Source organism: Dama dama, chromosome 25, assembly GCF_033118175.1.
Source record: "Dama dama isolate Ldn47 chromosome 25, ASM3311817v1, whole genome shotgun sequence".
Classification (NCBI taxonomy): domain Eukaryota; kingdom Metazoa; phylum Chordata; class Mammalia; order Artiodactyla; family Cervidae; genus Dama; species Dama dama.
Window position 1 is genome coordinate 10,597,535 of NC_083705.1, and position 26,407 is coordinate 10,623,941.

Here is a 26,407-nt window from a genome sequence, read left to right on the forward strand (position 1 = left end):
GTGTCCACCTCTTTGCAACCCAGTGAACTGTAGCCTGCCAGGCTTCTCTGTCCACGGGATTCTCCAGGCAAGAATACCCAAACAGGATGCCATGCTCTCCTCCAAGGGATCTTCTCAACCCAGGGTTCCAACCGTGTCTGTTATGGCTGAACCTGTCAAGGCAGGTTCTTTACCACTAGCACCACCTGGGAAGCCCCAAGTTCAGTTCGGTTGCTCACTTGAGTCTGACTCTGCGACCCCATGGACTACAGCACACCAGGCTTCCCTGTCCATCACCAACTCCCAGAGTTTACTCAAACTCCTGTCCATCGACTGGGTGATGCCATCCAACCATCTCATCGTCTGCCGTCCCTTTCTCCTCCCACCTTCAACCTTTCCCAGCATCAGGGTCTTTTCAAATGAGTCAGTTCTTCGCATCAGGTGGTCAAAGTATTGGAGTTTCAGCTTCAGCATCAGTCCTTCCAATGAATATTCAGGACTGATTTCCTTTAGGATTGACTGGTTGGCTATCTTTGCAGTCCAAGGGACTCTCGAGTCTTCAACACCACAGTTCAAAAGCATCAGTTCTTCGGTGCTCAGCTTTCTTTATAGTCCAACTCTCCCATCCATACATGACTACTGGAAAATCCATAGCTTTGACTAGATGGGAAGCCCCAAATCAGTGTATAAATAAGGACTGAATAAAGGAAGAAAAGGACCTAGTGAACCAAGGGAACTTGGGTTCACAGATTTGTTTGGCTTTTACTCCACCCACCCTAGCCCCGCCCCGCCCCCAGCGTGCCTTCTCCCCTGCCCTTGAGCTCACGATCCTCCCATCTGTGCGGCAGCCTGATGGAGTGTGCTGCGGAGCACCCGACCATCTCCAAGTCGGTGGAGAACTTTGTGAACCTGGTCAAAGGCCTCCTGGAGAAGCTGCTGGATTACCGGGGCGTCATGACGGATGAGAGCAAAGACAACCGCATGAGCTGCACTGTGAACCTTCTGGTATGTGGGCTTCCCCTCGTCCAGTCAGAGCAGTCATGGGGGCCAGCCTGGCTTTGGGTTCTGCTGCTGCTCTGGATGGGGAAGCCGCGCTCAGGGCTTTAGAAATCAGCAAAACAGGAGAGTGAGCCCCTCTCTTGACGTCTGGCAGCTCTGTGACTTGAAGTCAATCGTTGTTGTGTTCCTGTGCCTCAGTCTGTCATCTGTATGAAATGGGAATGAGTGTAGTCAGCTCTCCCCGCCTTTTTCCAACCCCATGGACAGGGGTTTGGTAAGCACTGACTGGACAACCACAGACAGGAAGCACCAGGGGGAAAAATCCACCAAGTTCCAAGAAGTGAACTTAAATTTACTGAATGCTAGCCACTGTCTACATGGCATTTACATTGGATTTACAACTGTTTACATAGCATTTACATTGTTTTAGTAAATACAAGTAATCTAGAGATGATTTAAAGTATATGGATGTGTGTAGGTTATATGCAAATACTGTTAACGTACCATTTTATGTAAGAGACTTGAGCATCCTTGTATTTTGGTATCTGTGGTGGTCCGGGCACTGTTACGCTGAAGATATAAAGGGATGGCAGTATCTCCTTTGGCACTTAAGGCAGCACAGAGAAAGAAAGCGGCAGTGTAAAGAGGTTAAGATTATGAGCTTTGGAGTCACACAGCCTATTCTCACCCTCTCTCGGATAATTAATAGAATACCCAAGGAAATTTTCTGAAGGTTCAGCTTGCTTATCTGTTACTTGGTGAAAATAATAGTACCTAATTCATAGGTTATGCAGTCCTGTGGGGGTGGGCCCAGTCACTCAGCTGTGTCTGACTCTTTTGCAACCCCATGGACTGTAACCCGCCAGACTTCTCTGTCCCTGGCATTTTCCAGGCAAGAGTACAGTTCTGACCCATGGTTAAATGCTCACTGTGTGTTAGCTTCCTTATCTTATGGAATGAAGCACTACTCATAACTAGGATTTATAGGAAAGTACTGTGGGACAGGCCAACTAGAGCAGTTACTTCCAAACCCAGACTCTTCGCCCCTGTACCACACGACCTGCCACAGGCCAGCTCCCAGTCTCCCTTTCAGATGTCCTGTGATGTGGTTATGAGACAGCTCGTACCAGCAACAGTGCTTCATACTCACCAGGTCAACCCCCCCTAAAGGGATTAGAATGAGTAGGATTGGCCAAAGAACCAGGTGGCATCTAGTCCATCAATCCCCCCGACACCTCCAGTGCTCCAGAAATAGAAATTGTGTGCCCAGAGTTCTGTTGTGTGTCCTCCGTTTACCCTAAGTGGACCCTTTAAACACCTTAGATATTGCCATTGATTTTCTGAAATGCTAAGGGGAGTTAAAATTCCTGATTACAGCAGAAAGGAGTTCATTGCTGACAACTCCACATTGCCCGCTTCACATAAAGGGCACAAAGGAGGGATTTTCTAGGAGTTTAGCAGTTTCTTGTCATTGGAGAGGTAGACGTTGGCTGAAGAAACTGGCCTTCCACTGACAGAATCTGACCTGGGAGGAAGTTGGGAAAGGTAGGTCTATAAGCGGTTTAAGCCCAGCATAGAATTTAAGCAGATCTTGTTGATTTTGGAGTGTGGCTTAAACACAATATCAGGAAGAACAGGACGGGGTGGGCGTGTCTGGAGGTCTAGTGGGACTCTGCCAGCCCTGGAACACACCATCTCACCCTCTGAGAGCCTTAGGTACACATGGGTGCATTGAATTAAACCTGGATTTTCTCCAAGTGTGGCTCATGTGTGAGATCATAAGCTCCTGACTCAAAATCTGTAAGGACTTGTTTTAAAATGTATGTGATTCCAGAACAAACACTGGTCTATGTGAGCCTTGAGATGGAATAGGTATTGCCAAGTTTAAATGTTTTTGACTGTGGAATCTCAGCATAACTCTTGGTAGTTTCGCACTGTCAAAAGTTATGATCTGTTATCATCACTGGGATCTATTATGATTACTATTACTGTTACTCTGACTATTGCTATTATTCTGATTCCAACTCAAGTTCTCCTCAGTGCAGAATCTGAGCTTTTAAAGATCAAGCTGGGCTGCCTTTCATAGTAGACCCTGTCAAAGTAAACTTCCTCAGTCTCCTCAAAAGCCTCTCTCTCAATGCAGCAAGTAGCTGGATTGCACCTCCTGATGTGACGGCTGGGATACTTCCTCTGTCCCTTTATAGTCTAAGGATCAGGGAAGTGACTTTCAAGTCAGAATAAGCAGTTTGGTGCATTCAGGAAAGTAAATTTCTTGCTTTCATCTCATCTTTACTATCCCAGATAGTAAATGGCAGTTTTCTCTCATCTTCATCACAATGCCCTCCACCCTTGCTGTTCTGCAAAGAAAAACACTCATCACTGTTTTTCCTCCCTTATCTAGAATTTCTACAAAGATAATAATCGGGAAGAGATGTATATAAGGTAAGATTTTTGTTTTCTAAAACCCAAACCTGCTGTGTCACTCTTCTGCTAGATATCCATCCATGGTTCCCCACTGCCTTCAGCAGAATTTAAGCACATCTTGTTGACACTCAGACCCTCTGTGTTCTGATTCCTATCCATCTTTGTGGATTCAACTCTTTGCATGCTCCTACAATCAGCCCCCCAAATCCACCTGGAGTTCTCTGACCTGCCATGCTGTTTTGCTGTGAATTGTGCAGGTGAATTGCACTTGTATTTGTTACAAGACTGGCATGTGAAGCCCTAGTCTAGAGTTTGGAAGGCAAATACTTAGATCATTGGCCAGCCCAACTTCAAAGGGAAAAAATTACCAAGATGTATGATGGTAGCTTCTTTGTAGGCATTTAAAAGACACTTATTTGAAAAATCACATGAAGGATTTTAGGGGGACATTCACCTGAAGCAAAGAACTCCCTTGTCAGTGCTTCTTAGAATCTCATTTTTTTCCTTCAAAGTTTTTTTTTTTTCCCAAAGTTTTTTTTAATTACTTTACTCATACAAAAATAATGCATAGTTATTACCCCTAAAATCCTCATAAAATATGGAGAGGCAAAACAAAACTCTTTTTAAATAACCATAATCTATACATATTCCCAGACCATTTAATATTTATATACAGATCAAATTCTGTGCATGCCTATTTTTTGAAAAAAATGAGATCATATTGCTGATAATTTATTCTTTGCTTGACAAGAATTCTATGTCAACAGATGTACTTCAACATAATTTTTAATGAAACTATAAAATTCTCACTCCAGAATATACCATAATTTATATAGCCAGTCCTATGTTGTTGAGCACTTAGGTTGTTTCCAGTTTTTTTATCATAAATATCACAATGGCAAAATTCTCGGACATATATCTTTATGCATCTCCTTGGGAGACAAAGGCCTGCGACGTGGAACTGACTACGATTAACGCCAAGGCCCTTTCAAGGTTTTTGACACATTCTCTTGAAGACCAGAGACTCCATGTTCAAACTCACTCTGCTATTACTGCAAATATTTTTAGGTACTTAAGCATTATTCCAGAAATAGGAACTATCATTTGGAAAAAAGATAATTCCATGGATTGTCCTGAGCTTGGAGAGTATTTATAACATCAGTAGACATGACTCAGTGTAGAAGCACAGTGCTTTGGGTCCAAAGGACCTGGGGCTTTACTTGTTATCCTCTGCCACCTTGGAAAAATCACTCCATGTGTTTGGGCTAGGGTTACCCATGTAGAATTTTTCCATTCTGTTCTGAGGATTAAATGAGATGCTACAGGTAAAGTGCCTGGCACTTGATTCCCTCCCCAATCTCTTTTCGTTTCTTCCCATTTTAGAAACACAGATGGAGAATCCCAGATTTCCATAAGCTTTATAGTTGTGAATCCTATAGTAATCTAGGAAAACCATATTTGCCTAAATCAGACATTATAAATAAGATATAGTCTGAAAATCTGTCCTGTTTGGCAGGCATAGTATTTAAAAACATTTTTAATTGGTTGCCAAATTTTAAAAATCTAGAGATGTTACATAAAAGTCAAAACTTCCCTCTTCTGAAAAACTCGACAGGTATGGCAACACAGGGCCCACACATCCTGACGCCCACCGCCTAGGTAGGTGGTAGCATTGTGGACGGGACAGGCGTGATCTGGCCACAGCGTCCCACGGCCTCCATTCCCCAGCAGACTTTGTCCCCTCCACCTCACTCAAGCTGCCCGTCTGCCATCTATTTGCATTTGGATCCCCCCCTCCCAACTCAGGCCCATCAGGGTGTCTTGCATTGCTCTCTGTGGTTGATCACTGAACCCTTGAGTTGACAAAGGATAGGGAGTATCTCGGTCAGTTAAGGAGTTGAAAGCAGCAGAGAAGCTCTCCCTCGGACTGGTTTCTTCAAGTTTTTTGGACCCAGTCATCAGGGGTCAGAGACCAAGGACAAGCAGGTAGAGACAGGATAGGGTGTGACTGTGTACACAGGGGTTTCTAAAAGCTGACCATAGCTCCACATTCCTTACATGCAGGCTGCGTGCACTGCACGTTCACGATAGCTTGTTGATCAGCAGAAAGTTAAGTGGGGAAGAGTGATTGTAAAGGCAGAAACAGCTGGTGTCAAAACCTGCTTCTACCTATTTCTAGCTCTATCTGCTTTAATGTCTGTCTCAGTTTTCTTATCTAAAGAAAAATTGTTGAGAGGATGAATTGATGTTATATATAAAGCACCCATTAGTGGAATGGATGGATGTACAATCTCTCTGGAATGCCCCCCCACCCCCGCCATTTGTCCTCTTATCCTCAGATCCCAACCCAGGTGTCATACTCGGGAAAACTTTCCAGAAGCCCCACCTGGATGACACCTGCTCTCATAGTAACCGTAGACCTCTCCTTCCAACATTGGTCACAATTGAATTTTTGCAATTACCTCTTTGGTTATTTAGTCAATGCCTGTCTCTCTTCCTAAATTATAAATGCTAACCTCTGAGAATGAATGGGGTCTGCTTTTGCCACCATTTATCTCTCATGCCTGGCACAGCCTGTGTGCTCAGTTCAACTTTGCTGATGGAATAAATAAATGAGCAAAAGGTCACTAGCTCATTAGTATCAGAAACCACCAGATGCCCTTTGTCCCCTTCAGAATCTTTGGCAGTCCCCACCCTGAGTTCAGGCAGCCTCTGTTTGGCCCACTGGCCATGCTTTATGTAGCCAAGGACGTTAAACCCTAGCTCCTCCTCGGGTGACATTCTGTGCAGAAAATTTTCTTATGACAGGAAATCTAATCCTGAGCATTGAGACCTGATTTGAGTGCAGATGCTTGAGAAACCCTTTGTTCCCTGTAGTTAGATAGCCAAGGCAGGATTTCGGCACCATTACAGACAGTGCGTTTCCTCTCAGAGGAAGGATCAAGGGCATTGCGTCACAGCATCTTCCCTTCACCAAATTACTAAGAGTCGGGCTTAAAAAATACTCCTGATGACATGCAAGTCACCAAAGCAGAGGCTTTTTGGCTCTGGATTCTGTTTCCAACAGTGGCAGGAGAGAATGTTTTGTAGAAGAACCTGATGCACAATGATAATAGATAATAGCTGTCACTGCTCAATGCTGGCTACAGGCTAATCACTTCCAGTGGATACTGGCATTTATTAGTAGCAATGCTGGCTGTCATTCACAGAGCCTTTCCTACAGGGTCTGTTTGGCCCTCTGTAGGCCCAGAAACTCTGTAGGTAGGTTCTGTGAGCACTACCGTTTTACACATGAGCAAACTAAGGCACAGAGAAGTTGATTCACTTAATACACATTATGTATCAAATAATTGATTGACGCTCCCTTCCTCTGATCCTGTCCTGTTCTTAACATCTTTCAGCCCTAGTCATCCTAGGGTTCAGAACTAGATTATCACATTGCAGAAGGGTAGGAGATGGGAATGTCATTACAGTTGAATTGTAGATTCTTTCTGCTGACAGCTCCATGCCTCCACCTGAATGTCTAATCTCTAACCCCTTTCTTTACTTATCAGAAATTTCACTTCCTTTACACCTTGAGAGCATTGAAGAGAGGGTAGAAGTTCCCCTTTACAGTGCTATGACTTGCCCATGCCCTTGGAGTTGTACAATGATTATAGTCTCTGAAGGCGGTTAAACTAGGATCATATTCCAGTTCATTCATTAGCACATGATCTCCAACAAGCCATTTACTTCTTCCTTGATTTCCCTTACTTGTCATATTGCATTGGCCAGAGTCTTCAGTATGAAGTTGAATACCGGCTGGAATGATACCTAACTTCTCCAGGCCAGAGCTTTCTTATCTGTAAATGAAAATTCTCAGTGGACCCATTTTATGGGATTGTCAGGCAGCTTACATGATCTGAAGCACTTAAATGCTTGGCATGGTCCCTGTCAGACCCTCAATGTCCCTCAACTTCTAGGCGCTATCACTGTCACTCATGCAGGGGACTGAATGTCAGGGACTCCCTTGTGAATCCAAGAGGTATCCAGCTGCTCTCTCTGGCCTGGCCCTACCACCTGCATTCTTATTACTGCATCTGGTGATCTAACGTATTTCCCAAACAGGTACCTGTACAAACTCCGTGACCTTCACCTGGACTGTGACAACTACACAGAGGCTGCCTATACACTCCTTCTCCACACCTGGCTTCTCAAGGTACTGCCCTCCCAGTGATGGGGATTCATGCTGAAATTCCCATGGAGCCCTCACAGCAAGTTGAAAAGTTTAAAAAAAAGAAAAGAAAAATTAGCCAAATAAGTTTTGGTTTGCCCTGTGTCCCCAGACTTGAAACCTGGCGGGTTACTTTTCTGCACTGCTCTATCTGGTCACATAAGGTTTCAAGTGACCTTCCCATTTAGCAGCAACAACAACCCCCAAAGATGTATCCTGAAGTTTTACATAACATTCAAACTGTTTTATATAACATCTAAGCATCAACTATAAATCATTAGCATGCCCTGTGAGCTGTTTTTCTTCTCTTGAAAGTGCTGCTGGAGCAGGACAAAGTCTCAAGGATTTCCTTTGGGTTTTGAAGAGCTGGGGCCATGTCTTGCAGGAATTCAGAGGAAAATCCTACAATCCATACACAGGAACCAGCAGAATGTCCAGAGAGTCGATAAGTGTGACTCCGCAGAAATGGAGAGGTGCTTCCTGTGGAAACTGCAGGCCAAGATCAGCTCTCTATTGACACTCAGGGCAGCAAGGACACAGGCAGGGGTGTCTGCAGGGCCTCCTCCCACTCCTCAGCAGCAGGGGAGACACCTGCCCCGGGTGACTGTGTGTCCTCTCTCTGCAGTGGTCAGATGAGCAGTGTGCATCGCAGGTCATGCAGACAGGCCAGCAGCACCCGCAGACCCACCGGCAGCTGAAGGAGACACTCTATGATATCATCATAGGCTACTTTGACAAAGGAAAGGTAATTGGTCGCTGCCCTTCCTCTCTCCGTGGGAACCCTAGCTACTGGGAAGAACTGTTCTCTCCCATACTCTACATGTAACCCATCTGCAGGTCTGGTCAGCTCTCCTGCCCAACCCTAAGTCTGATCATTTCTCTCCATCCCCATTCCTACTACATATGTTCAAGGCACCAGCATTGCTCACCTGGACACATTGAGTCCTGTGCAATAGCCCTGTATCCTCTATTCCCCTGCAACAGGTCGTCCTTCATATAGAAAACGGTGATCATAGAACATACTTATCCCATAGAATATACTCCACTGTCCTGCTCATACGTGAGGCCACGTACGAGCTGTCCTCTGACTTCCTCTCCCGTGTCAGCTCTGCCAGGCTCCCTCTTGCTCACAAATTCTGTGCCAAGCTCTTCTCCACCTCAGGGCCTATGCACTTGCTTTTCCCAGCATAGGACATTTCTCTTCCATATCTTACCATGGCCAGTTCCTTCTCACAGCTTAGGGTTTTGCCCAAGCAAAGAATGTCATGTCCTGAAGGAGGCCTTCCCAGACCACACACAGCAGTACCCCTGCTGTGAGTCATACTCATTTCTTCTTCAAAGCACTTACCACTGTCAGACATCACCCTGATCACTTTGTTTTCACTTCTTCATTGTCTGGCTCTTCACTTTAGAAGGCCAAGAGCAAAGATATTTGTCTTGTCCACTGCCAAGTGCCTAGTAGCTAGCCCAGACCCTAACGTATGGGACCCAAAAGATATATGTTGAATAAATGAATTAATTGAATGTATGAATGACATCATAGTGTCATCATTGATCTCTAAACAGCAAGAACAGGGTGATTTGTCATGTTTTGTCTGGAGATTGGCCAAACCAGTTGCTGTCCATCCTCCAGCCTCCAACTGGCCCTTCAGGAAGCACCAGCTCAAATGCTGTAGGAGACATAGTAGGTGGCTAAGAGCTCAGGATCTGGGTTTCAAGCCTCATTCCTTTACCGCCTACAATCCCCATGGCTTTTCAGAGATTCCAATTCCCCATCCATAATAGTGAGATATTGATAGTACCAACTTTCTAGCTGCATTGTGAAAATTAGGTGAGAAAATGGTGTAAAGCACTTAGCCTAAGACCTGTGCTGCTACTGCTAAGTCACTTCAGTTGTGTCCAACTCTGTGCGACCCCATCCCTGGGAGTCTCCAGGCAAGAACACTGGAGTGGGTTGCCATTTCCTTCTCCAATGCATAAAAGTGAAAAGTGAAAGTGAAGTCGCTCAGTCCCATCTGACTCTTCGCGACCCCATGGACTGCAGCCTACCAGGCTCCTCCATCCATGGGATTTTCCAGGCAAGAGTACTGGAGTGGGGTGCCATTGCCTTCTCTATAAGACCTGGTACATACTACTAACTTGTTCAGTTTTTTAAAATATTTATTTTTTAAGGGCTTCTCTGATGGTTCAAATGGTGAAGAATCCACCTGCAATGCAAGGGACCCAGGTTTGATCCCTGGGTCAGGAAGCTCCCCTGGAGAAGAGAATAGCTCTATCCACTCCAGTGTTCTTGCCTGGAGAATCCCATGAACAGAGGAGCCTGGTGGGGTCACAGAGGAGTCCGTGGGGTCACAAAGAGTTGGACACAACTGAGCATGATCACATTTATTTAGTTGTCTGTGCCAAGTCTTGGTAGCAGCATGCAGGATTTTTTTTTTTTTTTTTAATTGTGACATGCGGACCCTTAGTTGCAGTGTGCAAACTCAGTTCTCTGCCCTTGAGGCACCATCTGACTGCCTGCTTCCTCTCACAAGCTTTCCCTGAGTCCTCCAGCTTACCTACAGCCCTACCTCTCCTCTGAATGGCCAGGCCTCTTACAGTTCATCAGGCACAATTTAACACTTACTTTTGGCCTGTTCTGTCACCGCAGTTCATTGCATCTCTCTTAGTGTGATCTCCCCACCTTCCCTGAAAAAATGAAATGAGGTAATGTCTGTGGAAGGGTTTATAAATTCCCAGGCGCTGAGCAGTTGGAGAAGACTGTGTTTATAATTTATGGTCCTAAGCCTCTTGAGGGCAGAGACTCGGCCCTCTCTGGAGCCTCCTGTCCTGCTGGACGTCGAGTCTGAGCTCACTCTTGGTTTATCGGCTGATTAAGTCCGTCACAGTGGAAAAACCCTGAGAGGACCTGTCAGGCTTTGTCCTCTGCCAGTATCCGACTCAGCCAACCCTTTGCTGAGCAGAGAGGAAAAAGGCGTAAGCCCGGGTACTAAGGGGCGTGTTACTAGTCGGCAAAGCCCACATACGGGTCATTTTTTTTTTTTTTTTTGCACATAACCCCTTGGTGTTGTGCGATAATGGGGAGGAGGAGGGCAGGAACAGGGTGCCGCTAAAGCGCTTCAGGGGCAGAGAGGAGGGGGCAGATGGAGACAGCTCCCTCTGTGTGCCTCTGCTGTGGGGGCTTCTAGAGTGAAGCCCAGACTCTTCAGCATCCCTTTGACTTCCTCTCTCCATACCTCTCCTCATGGAGACTTTTTGATCTAGACACACAGAATGACTTTCTACTCCTTAAGTCCTCTTGTCATTAGCTGATGGACTCCTCCACATCCCTCAAACCCAACTAGTACATCTGTTTATGTGTACGCTTTACCCACTTCTATTTCATGAAAGCAGAGACTGTCTTGTCCATTTTTATCACTGTCCCATCCCTGTGTACCATGCCCAGCAGCCAGCAGGTACTCAGTAACCAGTGTAAGAGACTCAGGGATCAGTGACCGGCAGAGGTCCTAGTGACCACACAGGCAGACCTGAAGGACATTCCAGGCATTCGACTCCCTGCCTGTCTCTCTTCTTAGCCCCTCACTGATCCCTTAACACACAGGGGGAGTACTTCTGGCATAGTATGGTGAAAAGTTGGCAAAGACCTCCACTTGAGTCAAACAGCCCCCTGGCCCAGTCCCGGGGCTTTAACCGCATCTTCTCGTTCAGGCTAAGGAGAAAGAACCAGCCCATACTCATCTGTGGACTTGATTCCTCCTGGCACGTAAAACATTTTTATGCTGCTCACTAAGCTGTCCATGGGTTTACAGCCGTGGCTCCTCCACTCAGCACTTGCTTTTATTTATTTTTATGCTTGGATGCAGAGAGAGCACTTCTGTGACAAAGCACACACTGCATTTTGGCAACCTCCCCTCTCTCCTCCCCCTCCTCCCCCAACTTCTCCATTTAGGTGCATCTTCCATTTGAAACCAAATTTAAAATGTAATGGGTGTCCCTTGAGATTGCCAGATCTCCAGCCCACCCAGCACCTCCCTCTGCCTCTCTGTAGAGGTTCCTGACCCCTTTGATCTAGGATGGAAGGATGATCTATTGGTTTCAATTAAAATGGAGCAGATGGAAATGACCCCCTCTGTCCAGAGGATTTTTTTCAGAATTTTTTTAAAGATGCAAAAGACCTGTTTAAAAAAAGTTTTCATCACTCTTTTAAATACTCTAGTACCTCCTCCACCTCCACGCCGCCCATTGCTCACTCACCCTAAATAATGTATTTAAGAAGTGATGGTATAAAGGTTTATTTATGCAAGATGAGTAAGTTCTAGACATCTCTGTACAACACTGGGCCTATAGTTAACAATTCTGTGTTATGCATTTAAAAACCTGTTAAGTGGGTAGATCTCAGGTTAAGTGTTCTTACCACATTTGTTTTTTAAAGTGAGAGAAAGAGAAGGGTGGAAGGGAGGGAGGGAGGAAAGTTGGCCAAAGGGAAAAAGAAAGTGATGGGATTGACAGAGTGAAAAGATCCCAGTAGCAAACATCAAGAGAACTGAATCTGGCTCCAGCTCTATCCTCAGAAATTCTCTGCTTGCTTATTTTCTTTGTGAGCCATTTTTCTCTGGGAAATCTCTGGTGGCTCAAATAGTAAAGATCCACCTGCAATGCAGGAGGCCCAGCTCTGATCCCCGGATCAGGAAGATCCCCTGGAGAAGGGAATGGCTATCCACTCTAGTATTCTTGCCTGGAGAGTCCCGCAGACAGAGGAGAGTGGTGGGCTATGGTCCATGGACGTGATGGAGGGACTGGCACGTTCCCTTTCTAAGGGAGGGGTTTGTTTTTTAACTGGAGGAAAGTTTCTGTGCAGTGTTTACAGAGCTGTGCTGGTTTCTGCTGCACAACAGCATGAACCCGTCGTGCACACACCACGTATACCCCTGCCTCCCGAGTCCCCTTCCCTCCTGCCATCGCACCCCTCTCGGTCATCACAGAGCCCTGGACTGGGCCCTCTGTGCAGAATAGCAGCTGCCCACTGGCCACCTAGTTTACACACGGTAGTATATATGTTTGTCAATGCTCCTTCCTCAGTTTGGCCCACCAAAGCTTAGCATAAGGTCAAGGGTCATTCTCAAGTGCACTTCCTGGCCCTGCTTTAGGCTAGGGCTTTGACCTGGGGTGGATGCTCTGCCGGTATGAACCTCTGTTTCTCATCTGGAAAATGCAGGTGCTGCTAGTCACCTGTCAGAGGGGTTGTGAAGATCCAGAGAGCATGTAAATAAAGCACTTAGCCTAGTGTGTGGGTGTTCCATTATTTATCAGGAAACCAGGGTGAGAAGCAGAGGATAGGCCTGCTTCTTGGGATGCATTTGGTTCCCTGGGTGTGGGGCTGGAGCTGGGGCCGGGCTACAGGGAGGCTTGTGGCTCAGTCCCAGGTGTGGAGCTGCCCCGGTGCCTTCTTCAGCAATGGCTCTGCAAGCCTGGAGGCCCCTCTAACCTTTGTCTCCGTGACCTTCCTTGTAGATGTGGGAAGAGGCCATCAGTCTGTGCAAGGAGTTGGCAGAACAGTATGAGATGGAAATCTTTGACTATGAGCTGCTGAGCCAGAACTTGGTAAGGAGTCTCCAGGGGGAGCCGACTGCCCTGGAGGTTGGGTGCTTGGGGCTTTGGCTGGGCAGAGAGGCTGGAGAGAGGGGGAGCCAAGGCAGGAGGCCATGTGGGGTTAAGATACCGGGAAAGGAACTGAAGTTGGGCTGAGCTGAGCCAAACTGTGCTGAGCATCTCCCTCCCAGCTGGGAATATTTCCAAAGGGAGGTCTTCTGGGAAAGCTCATCAGGCACAGTTTCTTGTATGGAGCGCTAAGTACCTGCCCGGTGCTGGGTTGTTGCCACTGGTGCACACCCCATAAACACTGTGCCGCATTTGCTGTGAAATTCTCACAAATCACTAAACCAATTAGATAAAAAAGCAAATTCCTGCTTTCTGATTAACAGATAAATCACATTAAAGTGCTCCCCATCTGGCCATTCCCATTAGCTCCTCAAAGCTCATGATTTGGCGGGGAAACTGGGAAGTAGGGGGAAGCAGAGGCCCAGGCTGGCGGGGAGGTGGCCTGCAGGGCTGCTCTCCCCACACGGATGTCCTGGTGGCCTGAGACCCAGGACTCCAGGGCCCCATCTGAGCGCATTTCGAGAGGTTAGTCAGTCCACCTCTTTCTAGGGAACTGTGAAATGAGAGTCAGAGTGCTAGAAAAGGATTGATAGCTTGTTCTGGTAGGGGGATTGGTATGGAATATAGTGTTCTCAGGTATGATGTCAACACACACACCACTTGCACCAAGAGTCTGCCTGAGTCTGCCCACATAGATGTCTGCAGGTATGGAGGTACACACACTTTCTAATGTATGCAGTACACATGCATACATACACACAGACACCTATAGAGCCTGAAATAGGAAATGGCAACCCACTCGAATATTGTTGCCCGGAGAATGCCATGGACAGAGAAATGTGGCAGGCTACAATCCATGGGAATTGCAGAAGAGTTGGATACAACTTAGCAACTAAAACAAACAAATAATCTGTACTAACAACTACATATTTCCTGTGTTACGGACTAGACCATCACCACCACCACCCATGCACATCCATGCATGCACCCACACCCAGTATACATTCACACACCCCCTAATGGACGTGTATGGCTGTGCACCAAGCCCACATCACACAGGTTCACATCCAGGGCCACACACATTTATCTTCCATGTTGTGTTCAGTGTGAAATGCTGTCATCTGCGAGCTGCACCATTCTATTTTATGTGCCCCGTCATGATTTCTCTCCAGTTAATAGTGATTGGAAGATGCCATTAGGTGTAAAGTAAAACACAAACTCTTTTCAAAGATGTTAAAATATAAAAGCGCGCACCTCTTGGAACTGGTGAAGTACGTTGGGTGTGCATACACAGGAAGAGATCCATATCCAGAAACACTTCCCCATCTATAGACCGCCCCAGACACACTCCTGGTGGGAGCAGAGTCACGATGCTGGAGGGGCTCTGAACAGCCGGCAGGGCTCAGTTCCCTACTTGCTGGATGCCCTGAGATACCACTTCTTTATCGGCAAAGCAGAGATACACTTCCTTGGGATTGTTATGAGGGTGATGCAAGTATGCGTGTTACTGTAGGTAGGATGATTAACAGGGTATCTGGTATATTGTAAACATATCACTATCATGATGACAGACAGTTCCGTGAATATGCAAATATGTGCACTTGGCACATTTGTTCTGGTGTCATGATCACGTCTTAACCCCTCGGAGCTGAATGTGCCTTTAATACACATCTGTGTTGTTACAATCTATGACTTCTCTTCTTTCAGATCCAGCAGGCAAAATTCTATGAAAACATCATGAAAATCCTCAGACCGAAGCCAGACTACTTTGCTGTTGGGTACTACGGCCAGGGTTTCCCCTCGTTCCTCCGGGTGAGTCTGTGGGTGACGCGGACACAGGCCAGGGTACCGGGGCCCTGGCCTCTCGGTTCTCCCTGTTCTTTGAGGCTCTGCTTGAGCTCAGATCCTAACCCTCAGATCCCTAACCCTAACCCTCCGGTGTCCACGTGCTGTCCCCTTCCCCTGCATTTCCTCAGTCCCCCTCCATTAACAGCTCCTCAGCCACCCGCTGTGTTTCCCTACATACATGGCAACCTTGGCTGTCCTGTGAGGCAGTGAGCACGCCATCCCAGGGACGAGGTGCTTGGAGAGGCCGGAGGAGCTCTGCCACCCAGCGAGAACTGTATTGCACAAGTTCTCAGACCTTTTGGTCTCAGGGCCATTTTGCCTCTTAAAAATATGATCAAGGTCCCCAGAGAACTTCTGTATTTATACACTTTTATCTATCTGCATTTATGACACCCAAAATTAAAACTGAGACAGTTTTAAAATGCAGTTGTCCCCTGGTACTTTCCAGGAATTGGTTTTAAGACCCTGTGCAGAGAATAACACCTGAGGATCCTCAAGTCTTTTATATAAAATGGTGTAGTGTTTGCATACAATCTCCTAAATGGTTCAAATCACCTCTAGATTACTTACAATACTAAGTACAATGTAAATGCTTTGTAAATAGTTGCTAGAATGCAGCATACTCAAGTTTTGCTTTTTGGAAGTTTCTAGATTTTTTTTTCAAATATTTTTGAATCATGATTGGTTGAATCCATGGAATAAGATCCTGAGGACATGAAAGGTTAACTGTTTAGTACTAGTTATGGAGGGTTCATCGAAAAAGCAAGAGAGTTCCAGAAAAACATCTATTTCTGCTTTATTGACTATGCCAAAGCCTTTGACTGTGTGGATCACAATAAACTGTGGAAACTCCTGAAAGAGATGGGAATACCAGACCACCTGACCTGCCTCTTGAGAAACCTGTATGCAGGTCAGGAAGCAACAGTTAGAATTGGACATGGAGCAACAGACTGGTTCCAAATAGGGAAAGGAGTACATCAAGGCTGTATATTGTCACCCTGCTTATTTAAGTTATATGCAGAGTACATCATGAGAAACACTGGGCTGGAGGAAACACAAGCTGGAATCAAGATTGCTGGGAGAAATATCAATAACCTCAGATATGCAGATGACACCACCCTTATGGCAGAAAGTGAAGAAGAACTAAAGAGCCTCTTGATGAAAGTGAAAGAGGAGACTGAAAAAGTTGGCTTAAAGCTCAACATTCAGAAAACTAAAATCATGGCATCCGGTCCCATCACTTCATGGCAAATAGATGGGGAAACAGTGGAAAGAGTGTCAGACTTTATTTTTGGGGGCTCCAAAATCACTGCAGATGGTGACTGCAGCCATGAAATGAAAAGACGCTTGCTCCTTGGAAGGAAAGTTATGACCAACCTAGACAGCATATTAAAAAGCAGGGAAGTTACTTTGTCAACAAAGGTCCATCTGGTCAAGGCTATGGTTTCTGCAGTGGTCATGTATGGGTGTGACAGTTGGACTATAAAGAAAGCTGAGCACTGAAAAAGTGATGCTTTTGAACTGTGGTGTTGGAGAAGACTCTTGAGAGTCCCTTGGACTGCAAGGAGATCCAACCAGTCCATCCTAAAGGAGATCAGTCCTGAGTGTTCATTGGAAGGACTGATGTTGAAGCTGAAACTCCAATACTTTGGCCACCTGATGTGAAGAGCTGACTCATTTGAGAAGACCCTGATGCTGGGAAAGATTGAGGGCAGGAGGAGAAGGGGATGACAGAGGATGAGATGGTTGGATGGCATCACCGACTCAATGGACATGGGTTTGGGTGAACTCTGGGTGTTGGTGATGGACAGGGAGGCCTGGCATGCTGCGGTTCATGGGATCGCAAAGAGTCGGACAAGACTGAGCAACTGAACTGAACTGAACTGATGGAGGGTTAACACAATATGAAGGGTAAACAACTTATTTAAAAATAACAAGAATAAACCCATCCTGACTTGACTTGAAGTTGCTTCAGTCATGCCCAACTCTTTGCAACTCTATGGACTATAGTCCAGCAGGCTCCTGTCCATGGGATTTCCCAAGCAAGAATACTGGAATGGGTTGCCATTTCATTCTCCAGGGAATCTTTCCAACCCAGGAATCAAACCCAGGCATTGCAGGTGGATTCTTTACCAGCTGAGCCACAGGGAAGCCCAAGAAAACTGGGGTGGGTAGCCTATCCCTTCTCCAGTGGATCTTCCTGACCCAGGAATTGAACTGGGCTCTCCTGCATTGCAGGCAGATTCTTTACCAACTGAGCTATCAGTTGGAAGCCTGAAATGAGGATCCAGGTTTGGAAGCATTGATACAGGCATGACTTTGGACAGAAGAGCTTAGAGACCATTAGAGGCAGCACAGTGGCACAGATGGGGTCTAGAACAGGGTTTCTCAACCTCAACTGTATAGATATTTTAGACTAGATAATGCTCAGCTATGCATTGAAGGATTCTTGCCCACTAGGTCCTAGGAGTGCTCCTCCTTGGAGTTGTGACAATCAAAACTGTTTCCAGACATAACCAGCATCCCTTAAGAGGCAAATCACTGCCTGTTTAAAAAGTATTGGTCTAGAAGAAGCTTACGTATGAGGGAAGGATAAAGTGTGTTTCCATGGGGCCTGGTGATGAAGAACCCGCATGCTGGTCCCTTCCAGCCCACAGGTTCAGCCCATGTGGTCCATTAAAGGCAGGAGGGAAACTTTGTGGCCATGTCGATGGGAGAGTGGGTGTGAAAGTGGAGTGAGGAATTGCCCTGGAGGCTGCACATAGGATGGCTTGAAGAAAATGTTCTCAGCATCCATGATCTCTTCTCCCTTTAGAACCAGTCCTTTAAAAAAAAGTGATGTGCCCAGCTAGAAGTGTGTGAGCTAAGGTTCCATCCTTTCCCTGGAGGGGAGACAGAGAGTGGAGAGATCTCTAGGCTGTCACCACAGCCCTGTGCTCCTGACCAGCTTCCCAGCTTGGCTTGAACCGCCTCCTCTAAGCTTGGGCCCTGGGATCTCTGACAGATGTCCTTTCTCTGCAGAACAAAGTGTTCATCTACCGAGGGAAGGAGTATGAGCGAAGAGAAGATTTCCAGATGCAGCTGATGAGCCAGTTCCCCAATGCAGAGAAGATGAACACAACCTCTGCGCCTGGGGATGATGTGAAGAACGCCCCAGGCCAGTGTATCCTTAACAAATGCCCCTGCCAAGGGCCGGGCATGGGCAGCCCTGCCAGGACTTCAATCCACAGAGCCATTTCCTAGAGCTGGGAACTGCTGCCAGAATCACTGCAGTGGTGCCAATTTCAGTGTCCAGTGCGGGATCCAAAAAGAACCCATCTCAGGAAACTGTAAATGTTGCGTTCATTGATAAATTCACTCACTCACTCATTCCTTCTTTCTTTGTGATGATTACCATCAAGCTCTGACTCTTCCAAGCATTTCCTTGTACAGGGAACCAGAAATTACACTCACAAAGTGGTCCTACCTTCAGGGAGCTTCCAGTCTAGCAAGTGAAAGACATTTACAGCATCATTAAATAGGTATTTGTAAAAATGTGATCAATGCTATAAGAAAGCCCTGCTGGTTACCATGATTGGGAGGGAAGGGAAGTCTTCTTTGAGGAAGGTGATGTTGAAGGTGGGTGATGAGGTGGTAAAATGTCCTAGACAGAGGGAAGGAGCATCATATGCAAAGGCCCTGAGGTTCCAAGAACTGATATGGTACCACATTGCTCTTATAGAAAAATCAGAACTCCTGAACAAGCCTGCAAGGCTACCCTTCCTCTGGCCCCTGCCTGTGTCTCCAACGTCACTGCCCCCAACTTTCCCTTCCCTGTCTCATGCCTCTCTGCTGCACAGATCTTGTTTCTGCTCCTTAAACATGCCCAGCTTGTTCTTGCCTCTGCGCCTATGTGTTTTCTCTTCTCTTTGCTTGGAATGCCTTTCCCTCAGCTCCTTTCTCACCCATCAAATCCTAACTCAGGGTCACCTCCCAGAAGAGGCCTTCCTTGGTCACCGTATTGGAAGTCTTCAGTACTCTGCTATCTCAACCCCTGTTTGTTTTTGTTTAGCAAACTGATCTCAATCTGTCATTATCTTTTGTGAGTTCAATTGTAAAACTATTTCATACATCGTAGTGTGCATATGTCAACTGAATACCACGGAGAGAAAAAAACAAGAAGGTGCAATCTGTTCATAGGGCGTATGCTGTATACGTGTGTGCTCAGAGGTGTCCAACTCTCTGTGACCCCAAAGACTGTAGCCCACCAGGTTCCTCTATCCATATAATTTTCCAGGCAAGAATACTAGAGTGGGTTGCCATTTCCTCCTCCAAAAGATCTTCCCAACCCAGGGATTGAACCCATGTCTCTTGCATCTCCCTGCACTGGCAGGCAGATTCTTTACCGCTGTGCCACCTGGGAAGTCCAGGATATATATCAAGTTAACATTAAAAATACATTCCAATATACAGTAGGTGCAGACAAATGCTGTTTGATTCCACTTATACGAGGTACCTAGAATAGTCAAATTCATAGAGTCAAAAAGTATATTGGTAGATGCCGGGGCCAGGGAGTGGGGTTTGGGGAGGGGTGATGGGGACTTGGGCTTCCCCAGTGGCCCAATGGTAAAGAATCCACCTGCAATGCAGGAACCACAGGAGATGTGGGTTCAGTCTCTGGGTTGGGAAAATCCCCTGGAGGAGGGCATGGCAACCCACTATAGTATTCTTGCCTGGAGAATCCCATGGACAGAGGAGCCTGGTAGGTTGCAGTCCACAGGGTCACAGAGAGTCAGACATGACCAACGTGACAACACGCACACACGCATGCACAATGGGGACTTAGTGTTTAATGCGGGCAGAGTTTCTGTTTAGGAAGGTGGAAGGTTCGGGAGGTGGGTGATGGTGAGAGTCTCACAGCAGTGTGAATGCACTTAGTGCCCCTGAGCTGCGGAGTTAATCGTGGGTAAAATGTCATGGTTTCATTATGTGACTTTTACCACAGTTGTTGCTCAGTTGCTCAGTCATGTCTGTCTCCGCGACCCCATGGACTGAGGCACTCCAGGCTTCCCTGTCCTTCACCATCACCCAGAGTTTGCTCAAACTCATGTCAATTGAGTCAGTGGTGCCATCCAACCATCTCGCCCTCTGTCATCCCCTTCTCCTCCTGCCTTCAATCTTTCCCAGCATCAGGGTCTTTTCTACAATAAAAAGGATTAAAAAAAAAAAGAGAGAGATAGAACTAGCACAGAAGCTCCAGGAAGGCAGAGACCCATGCTCTTGCTCACTGCAGTGATCCTCAAAGGCAGCTCTCAGAAAACACTTGCTGGTCAACAGAAAGAGAAAGAAAACAAGAGAGAGGGGAAAGGAAGGGGAGCTAGAGAAAGGAGGGAGGGAGGGAAGTATGGATGGAGCGCGCTGTCTGGGGCACACAGAAGGTCGAAGTGACAGGAGATGGTGCTAGTGCGGCTGGGGAGGTCTGGTGGGAGCAAGGCTCCAGTGCAGCAAAGCGTAATGTTCACCAGGTCCGGAGCTGATGCTGCAAGGGCTGCGTGAACCTAGTCCAGCTCCCGTGTTGCGCCCCATAGCCCAAATTAAGTTACAGCCTTTAAGATGGGGCTGACAGGTTGCACGGCTGGTCTGCTAAGTCTGCCGAACCTTAATGCAAACATTTTCCCCTCGGGTGATACATATTCATCTGTAACCTTTTCATTATGCTCGCCTGCCCTTCATGCCTGCTCTACCATGGTTATTTGCAGGAGGAAATGTAACCAGTGGCAAAGCTGACTGGTTACACATGTGAGTTTGGTTACAGGCGAGACATGGGATTAGTCTAAGGCCCTGCTATGTGGATGTCCTGGTATTGAACAACTATGTAGCCTTTTAACTCATGGTGGGAGGAGAAAGTGTGTGTTACTGGGCTGTGTCATCATACTCAGGTCTGATTCAGCTCCAAGAGTCAGGCGGAGAGGGAAAGGGCTGACGTTTGCTCAATGTCCTCTTCATGCCATGCATAAGACTGAAGGTCTTGTAACTAGATTTTTCTAATCCCCATATAGACTTCCCTGGTGACTCAGTGGTAAAAAAAAATCTGTCCACAATGTAGGAGACTCATGTTTGATCCCTGGGTCTGGAATAGCCCCTGGAGAAGGAAATAGCAACCCACTCCAGGATTCTTGCCTGGAGAATCCCATGGACAGAGGAGCCTGGCGGGCTACAATCCATAGGGTCACAAAAGAATCGGACATGACTGAGTGACTAACAACAGTAACAATCCCAATAAAACTCTATCAGGTGGGTATTAATTGTCCCTATTTCATAGAGAAGTACATGAGGCAGAGAGGTAAGGTGGTTTGCCTAAGAGTACAAAACTAGTTAATGATGGAGTTGAGATTTGAACTCCAAGGTCTGCCTCAAAGTCTGCATTCTTTCTATAACGCCATCGTTTTCATTTAAGATTAATGAACAGTGTTCTCTATTAGCTATTGTAAAGTGATGGCATGCCAGGCATTTTCATTCATTGTTTAATTTTATCCTCATAATAATCCCATGAGTTGGGTATTCTTACTGTCTGCATTTTAAAAATAAGAAAAATGAGGCTCAAAAATGTAAACAGCTTGCACAAGGTCTCAGAAATTGATGGAACTAAGAGTTAACCCACGTCAGATGTTTGCAAACTCTGAGCTCTTAACACTGTGTTCTGTTGCCTTCCTGTGTTGCATGACAAGCAGTTTGGAAAGGTAACAGATCCAGTGTCTTCTCACGTAGGTACCCGAGTGGGGGAGACACTTGAAAGCAAAGGTCTCGTAGGTGAGTGTCTCCTGTTCCCCACTCACCTCTCTGCTGTTTAACACGTGGGGGGAGGGTGCAGCCGTGCAGCCTACTGGATGTGATTGGAGGGTGATGTCACTGGCTTCTTCAGGACAGGTTTGGGTTCTCCTCTAGGACCAAATAGCAGACGTGGCTTAGAACCTCCTTCAGTACAGGGTTTGGCAGACTCACCCTGAAGGGCCAGATGGGACACATTTTGGTCTCTGTCACAGCTGCTCGCCTCTGTTGTGCTTGGGGCGCCCCATGGGTAGTCTATAAATGGATGGGTGTAGCTGTGTCCCAATAAAACTTTATTTCTGAACACTGAAATTTAAATTCAATATTATTATCACATGTCACATAAGACTCTTTTTTTTCAAATATTGAAACTATAAAAGCTCTTCTTAGCTGGGAGCCGTACAATAACAGGCAATGAGCCAGATTTGACCAGAGGGCTATAGGTTGCCAACTCCTGCCCTAGACTTAATCCAGAAAGAATTCCCTCCCAGAGAAGGCTGTCTGCTGTAGAGCCTGAGATAGAAATTAGTCTTCCTGAGTATTATGTGACTTCTTCCAATAAGGCTTACTTGTTTGTACTAAGCGTTACTAGTTCTTGGCCTCTCCTCTCTCATTGTCTCTGCCTCTGTCTCTCTCTTGATCTCTCTCTACCTGTCTTTCTCTCTGTCTCTTTCTGAGGGACTCTCATTGAATGTGGAAGTGCTCTTCAGTTTTGTACTCTTCAGCAGTAAAACAGTTACATCCCTGGCATGTTAGTGTAGAGTGAGTTTACTGAGTGAGGGAGAATTGGATCTAACTTGGAATTACGTTTTGGCCATTTCTTTTGTGTGAAGGAGTCCCAGCGCCTGCATTAGGAAGCTCCCAGTCTGGTGGGGAGAGCACTCTAGGGAGGAGACAGCGAGCTGGAGAGACGAGAGTTCTGTGTTCAGATGCGATGCCGTGGAGGGTCAGGAAGGAAGGGGACACCTGGCTGAGGGTAGACTGAGCTTCATGGTGATATGGAGAAATAGTCTAAGCGAAGGGAACGGGATCATCTGTTGCATACTCAGAAATAATGGTGGGAAATGGGTTGGAATCCTATTGGAATATTTGAATAGTTCATATTCAAAAGTAGCATATTTGAATGCCAACAAGAGGAGTATGCGATTTCTTAACTGGCAGAAATGTCAGGCTCAAGGGAAGATTTTTCAAGTTAAGGTGGACATCAGGTAGAATAGAGGGAGGAGAAGCTGGGCACCTGAAAACGAGAGGAAGGTAAGGAAGCCACGGAAGCTGGGAAGGGAAGCAAGGTCCGGGGTGGGACCGGTGATGACTGACCCTGTTTATTTGGTTTGCCACATTATTGACTGACAGTGAACAAAGGTCTAGAGCAGGCGTGGCAGAAGTCTGGCACACGCGGTAACTCTTCTGTAGCCTGTGCCCATGGCAGGCATCACTAATCAATCATGGAGCTCTTTCCCACTGAGCTTGGACATGGCCTTATATTCCTGTCCCAGGCAGTTGCTCTCAGAGTGCTAGATGGCATGTATTCACCTGCCCTAAAGCAGGGCTTCTCAAACCGCAGCATGCGTGTGCATCACCTGAGGATCCTACAAAACGCAGACTGGGACTCGTTAGATCTTAGGTGGGCCCTGGGAGTCACCGGCTCTAACAAGCCGTCAGGCGATGGCAATGCTGCTGCTCAGCGGGGAGCCCCAACTATAGGCAACGAACCCTGAGCTTAGGGTTACAGACCCAAATACAGACTGTTGCTCTGTGCTCACAAGCTGTGTGACCTTCACCATGTTGTTCAGCTTCTTTGACCTTGATGTCCTTTTCTCTGGAAAGTATAATTTACGTTAACAGCACTGGTTAATGGAACCAGAGAGATGAAAGGAGACCAAGGGGAGACATTCTCTGCAATCAGTCAAGAGCTATAAATGCATTAGGTGTTACTCTTGTTCATGATAATAGTATAGCAACGATTCAGTTCAGTTCAGTCACTCAGTCGTGTCCGACTCTTTGTGACCCCGTGGACTGTAGCCTACGAGGCTCCTCCATCCATGGGATTTTCCAGGCAATAGTACTGGAGTGGGGTGCCATTAAGGACTATTGATACTAACCAACTGTTAGCAGAGGCTGAGCCCTCGGTCGGGGTTGCAGCTCCGATAAGGACCATGGTGACTGCTCAGTGTCACTAGGACCTAGCATCGTGAAGTTTGTCACTCGTTAAAAACTTGGCCCCAGAGGACTGTCCTGGGGGGCGGGGGGTCTCAGCTGGGACCTGCTGTGCTTGGAACTGACCCCACCCCTGACCAACACGTTGTGAGCTCTTAACTACAGGAATTTCAGACATCCAGTGTTTCACCGTCCAGCCCGTCTTGGATGAACACCCGAGGTTCAAGAATAAGCCGGTGCCTGACCAGATTATAAAGTAAGCCCCTCAGTTCAGGGGAGGGAACGTGGGGAGGAACATTCTGTGGGGCTGCCAAGCAAGCAGAGCCAGTGGGAGGACAGGCCTTGGTACCCTTCTATCTTAGCCTGTTTTCCATTTCCTTCCTGGAAGAAGCATCACCCCCATGAGCCCTCTGGGCCCGGCCCCTGGAAGGCTGACACCAGGGGTGGCCGGGAGGAAGAGGGCGGGCTCACTCTGCGGCCGGGGAGTCCTCAGGAAGCAGCGATGGGCTTTACTGAGTGGGACGTGGAGAGCCTGTCACTCAGCTTGGTCCCGGAGCGGCTCCAGGAATCCACCACCGGAGAGTGTGGGCGACAGGGCCACGATGCTTGGGCTGAGCGCTTTCTCCAGAGGGACATCTTTTAGGCATTTTGAAGGTTGGGCATTGACGGTGGATGTGTCTGGATCACGATTTAGAAAGGGTGCATCACGGGAGTTCCCCCGGTGGTTAGGGCTCAGTGCTTTCACCACCGAGGGCCAAAGGTCAATCTCTGGTCAAGAAACTAAGACCCCACAAACCAGAAAATTTAAAATATAAAATAAAGGAGGCATTGGAGGTAGCAGCATGAAGACAAGAGTGATCTGTTTAATACCAGAAGCCAAGGTCAGGAATGAGGCGGCGAAGCGGAAGGTCTGTGGGATCTCTGGGCGGCAGGGTGGGTGGTGCCCACTCCAAGGGAGCCTCCCAGGGTGAGTGGAGGGTGCCCGCTCCAAGCTGTCTGGCTCACACCCTTAAGCCCAGGCGCCCGGTTTCACGCCTTGAGTGCCTAAGGAAAGGCTTCATCTCTGGGAAGGCCTGTCCGAGCAGGAGCTCAGTTGTGAGAGGAATGGCTTGCTCTCTGGGGGAGAAGTGGTCTCACGCTAGGGAGGTAGGGGAACAGATGTAGCTCAGCCTGCATCTCAGCCTTCCGTCGCCATCTCAGTAAGGCCCCCTCGGGCAAGGGATGACAAGCACACAGCCAGCACCATGCCCTGCTGGCTCTGATGCTAGAACAGTCCTAGACATTCAGGAAGACTGATGGGGGTGGTGGGGGGGGTAGCCGGGACACCTAAAGGAATCCTTCGAAGATACCTCTGGGCCATTAGTCTAGGACCTTGGATATATCCAGATCCTTCATGTAGATCATAAGAAACAATGGCCCGGGCGCTAATGTAATTAATGATAGAACTTCAACTTTTGGGGTACCCTGAGGGCTGCTATGTTCTCATGAGGGCATACGGCTGACGAGCTTCTAAATCATCTTAGAAGGAAAGCCTGGCTTTAAACACTGCAGCGAGGGCTCTACCAGATCTAGAGTTCACTGCGGAGGGCCTCCCTGGACAGTGCAGGCTCAGGTCAGGTTTTGCTCTCAGGGCCCTCAGCCTCTTCCTCTCTTGCAGCTTTTACAAGTCCAACTATGTGCAAAAGTTCCACTACTCCCGGCCAGTGCGCAGGGGGGCCGTCGATCCCGAGAATGAGTTTGCCGTAAGTGTCTCCTCTCCCCTTCAGCAGCCTCGGTCATTCCCCTGGGCCTCTGTGCCAGCCAGAGCGTGCTCCTGCCAGAAGCATAGCGGGAGGGCCTCTGGCCCAAACCCGCAGGAAGGAGCCTGGCTTCTGTCGCGACGATGACACCCGCTCTCCAGGCTCTTCTCTTGGGTTTGTCGTCTCACTTCCTGAGCCTCTCCACTCTCCATATAACCCAGGCCTGGCGAGAGCCGCTGTCAGCCTCGGGGATTCACAGTCCCCAGTGTCCCTGTGTTTCCCAGGACCTGTCCGCTATTCCCAAGGGCCAAGGCTGGCACAACAGGCCAGCTCCAAGTCTCTCTCAGCTCTTTCCCCTCAACTGTGATTCTTCATATTTGGGCGGGGGCGGGGGGGCGGTTGTCTCTGCCTCTTTAAGAATATGATGATTGATTGCTATACACACACACCCAGAAAATGCAGGTGAATGCATTCAATTGTGCCTGAAAATTATGCCTGTTCAGAGACCCAGGTTAAAACATACTGGACCTAAATCTAGGGAAAATGTAAACTTCACATTGGGAAAGGATTCTTCAGGGTAAAA

The 26,407-nt window shown here is 47.3% G+C and overlaps 1 protein-coding gene across 1 annotated transcript in view; it reads left to right on the top strand.

Moving 5' to 3' along the window:
- DOCK2 (dedicator of cytokinesis 2) overlaps positions 1 to 26,407 on the top strand; it is a 459,408-nt gene that overhangs the window by 408,166 nt on the left and 24,835 nt on the right. Inside the window, exons 35-43 of the mRNA XM_061129423.1 lie at positions 828 to 984; positions 3,380 to 3,420; positions 7,510 to 7,600; positions 8,241 to 8,360; positions 13,127 to 13,216; positions 14,981 to 15,085; positions 18,143 to 18,284; positions 24,260 to 24,341; positions 25,743 to 25,827. Coding sequence (XP_060985406.1) covers positions 828 to 984; positions 3,380 to 3,420; positions 7,510 to 7,600; positions 8,241 to 8,360; positions 13,127 to 13,216; positions 14,981 to 15,085; positions 18,143 to 18,284; positions 24,260 to 24,341; positions 25,743 to 25,827 — 913 coding nt within the window. The remainder of the gene's footprint in view (positions 1 to 827; positions 985 to 3,379; positions 3,421 to 7,509; positions 7,601 to 8,240; positions 8,361 to 13,126; positions 13,217 to 14,980; positions 15,086 to 18,142; positions 18,285 to 24,259; positions 24,342 to 25,742; positions 25,828 to 26,407) is intronic.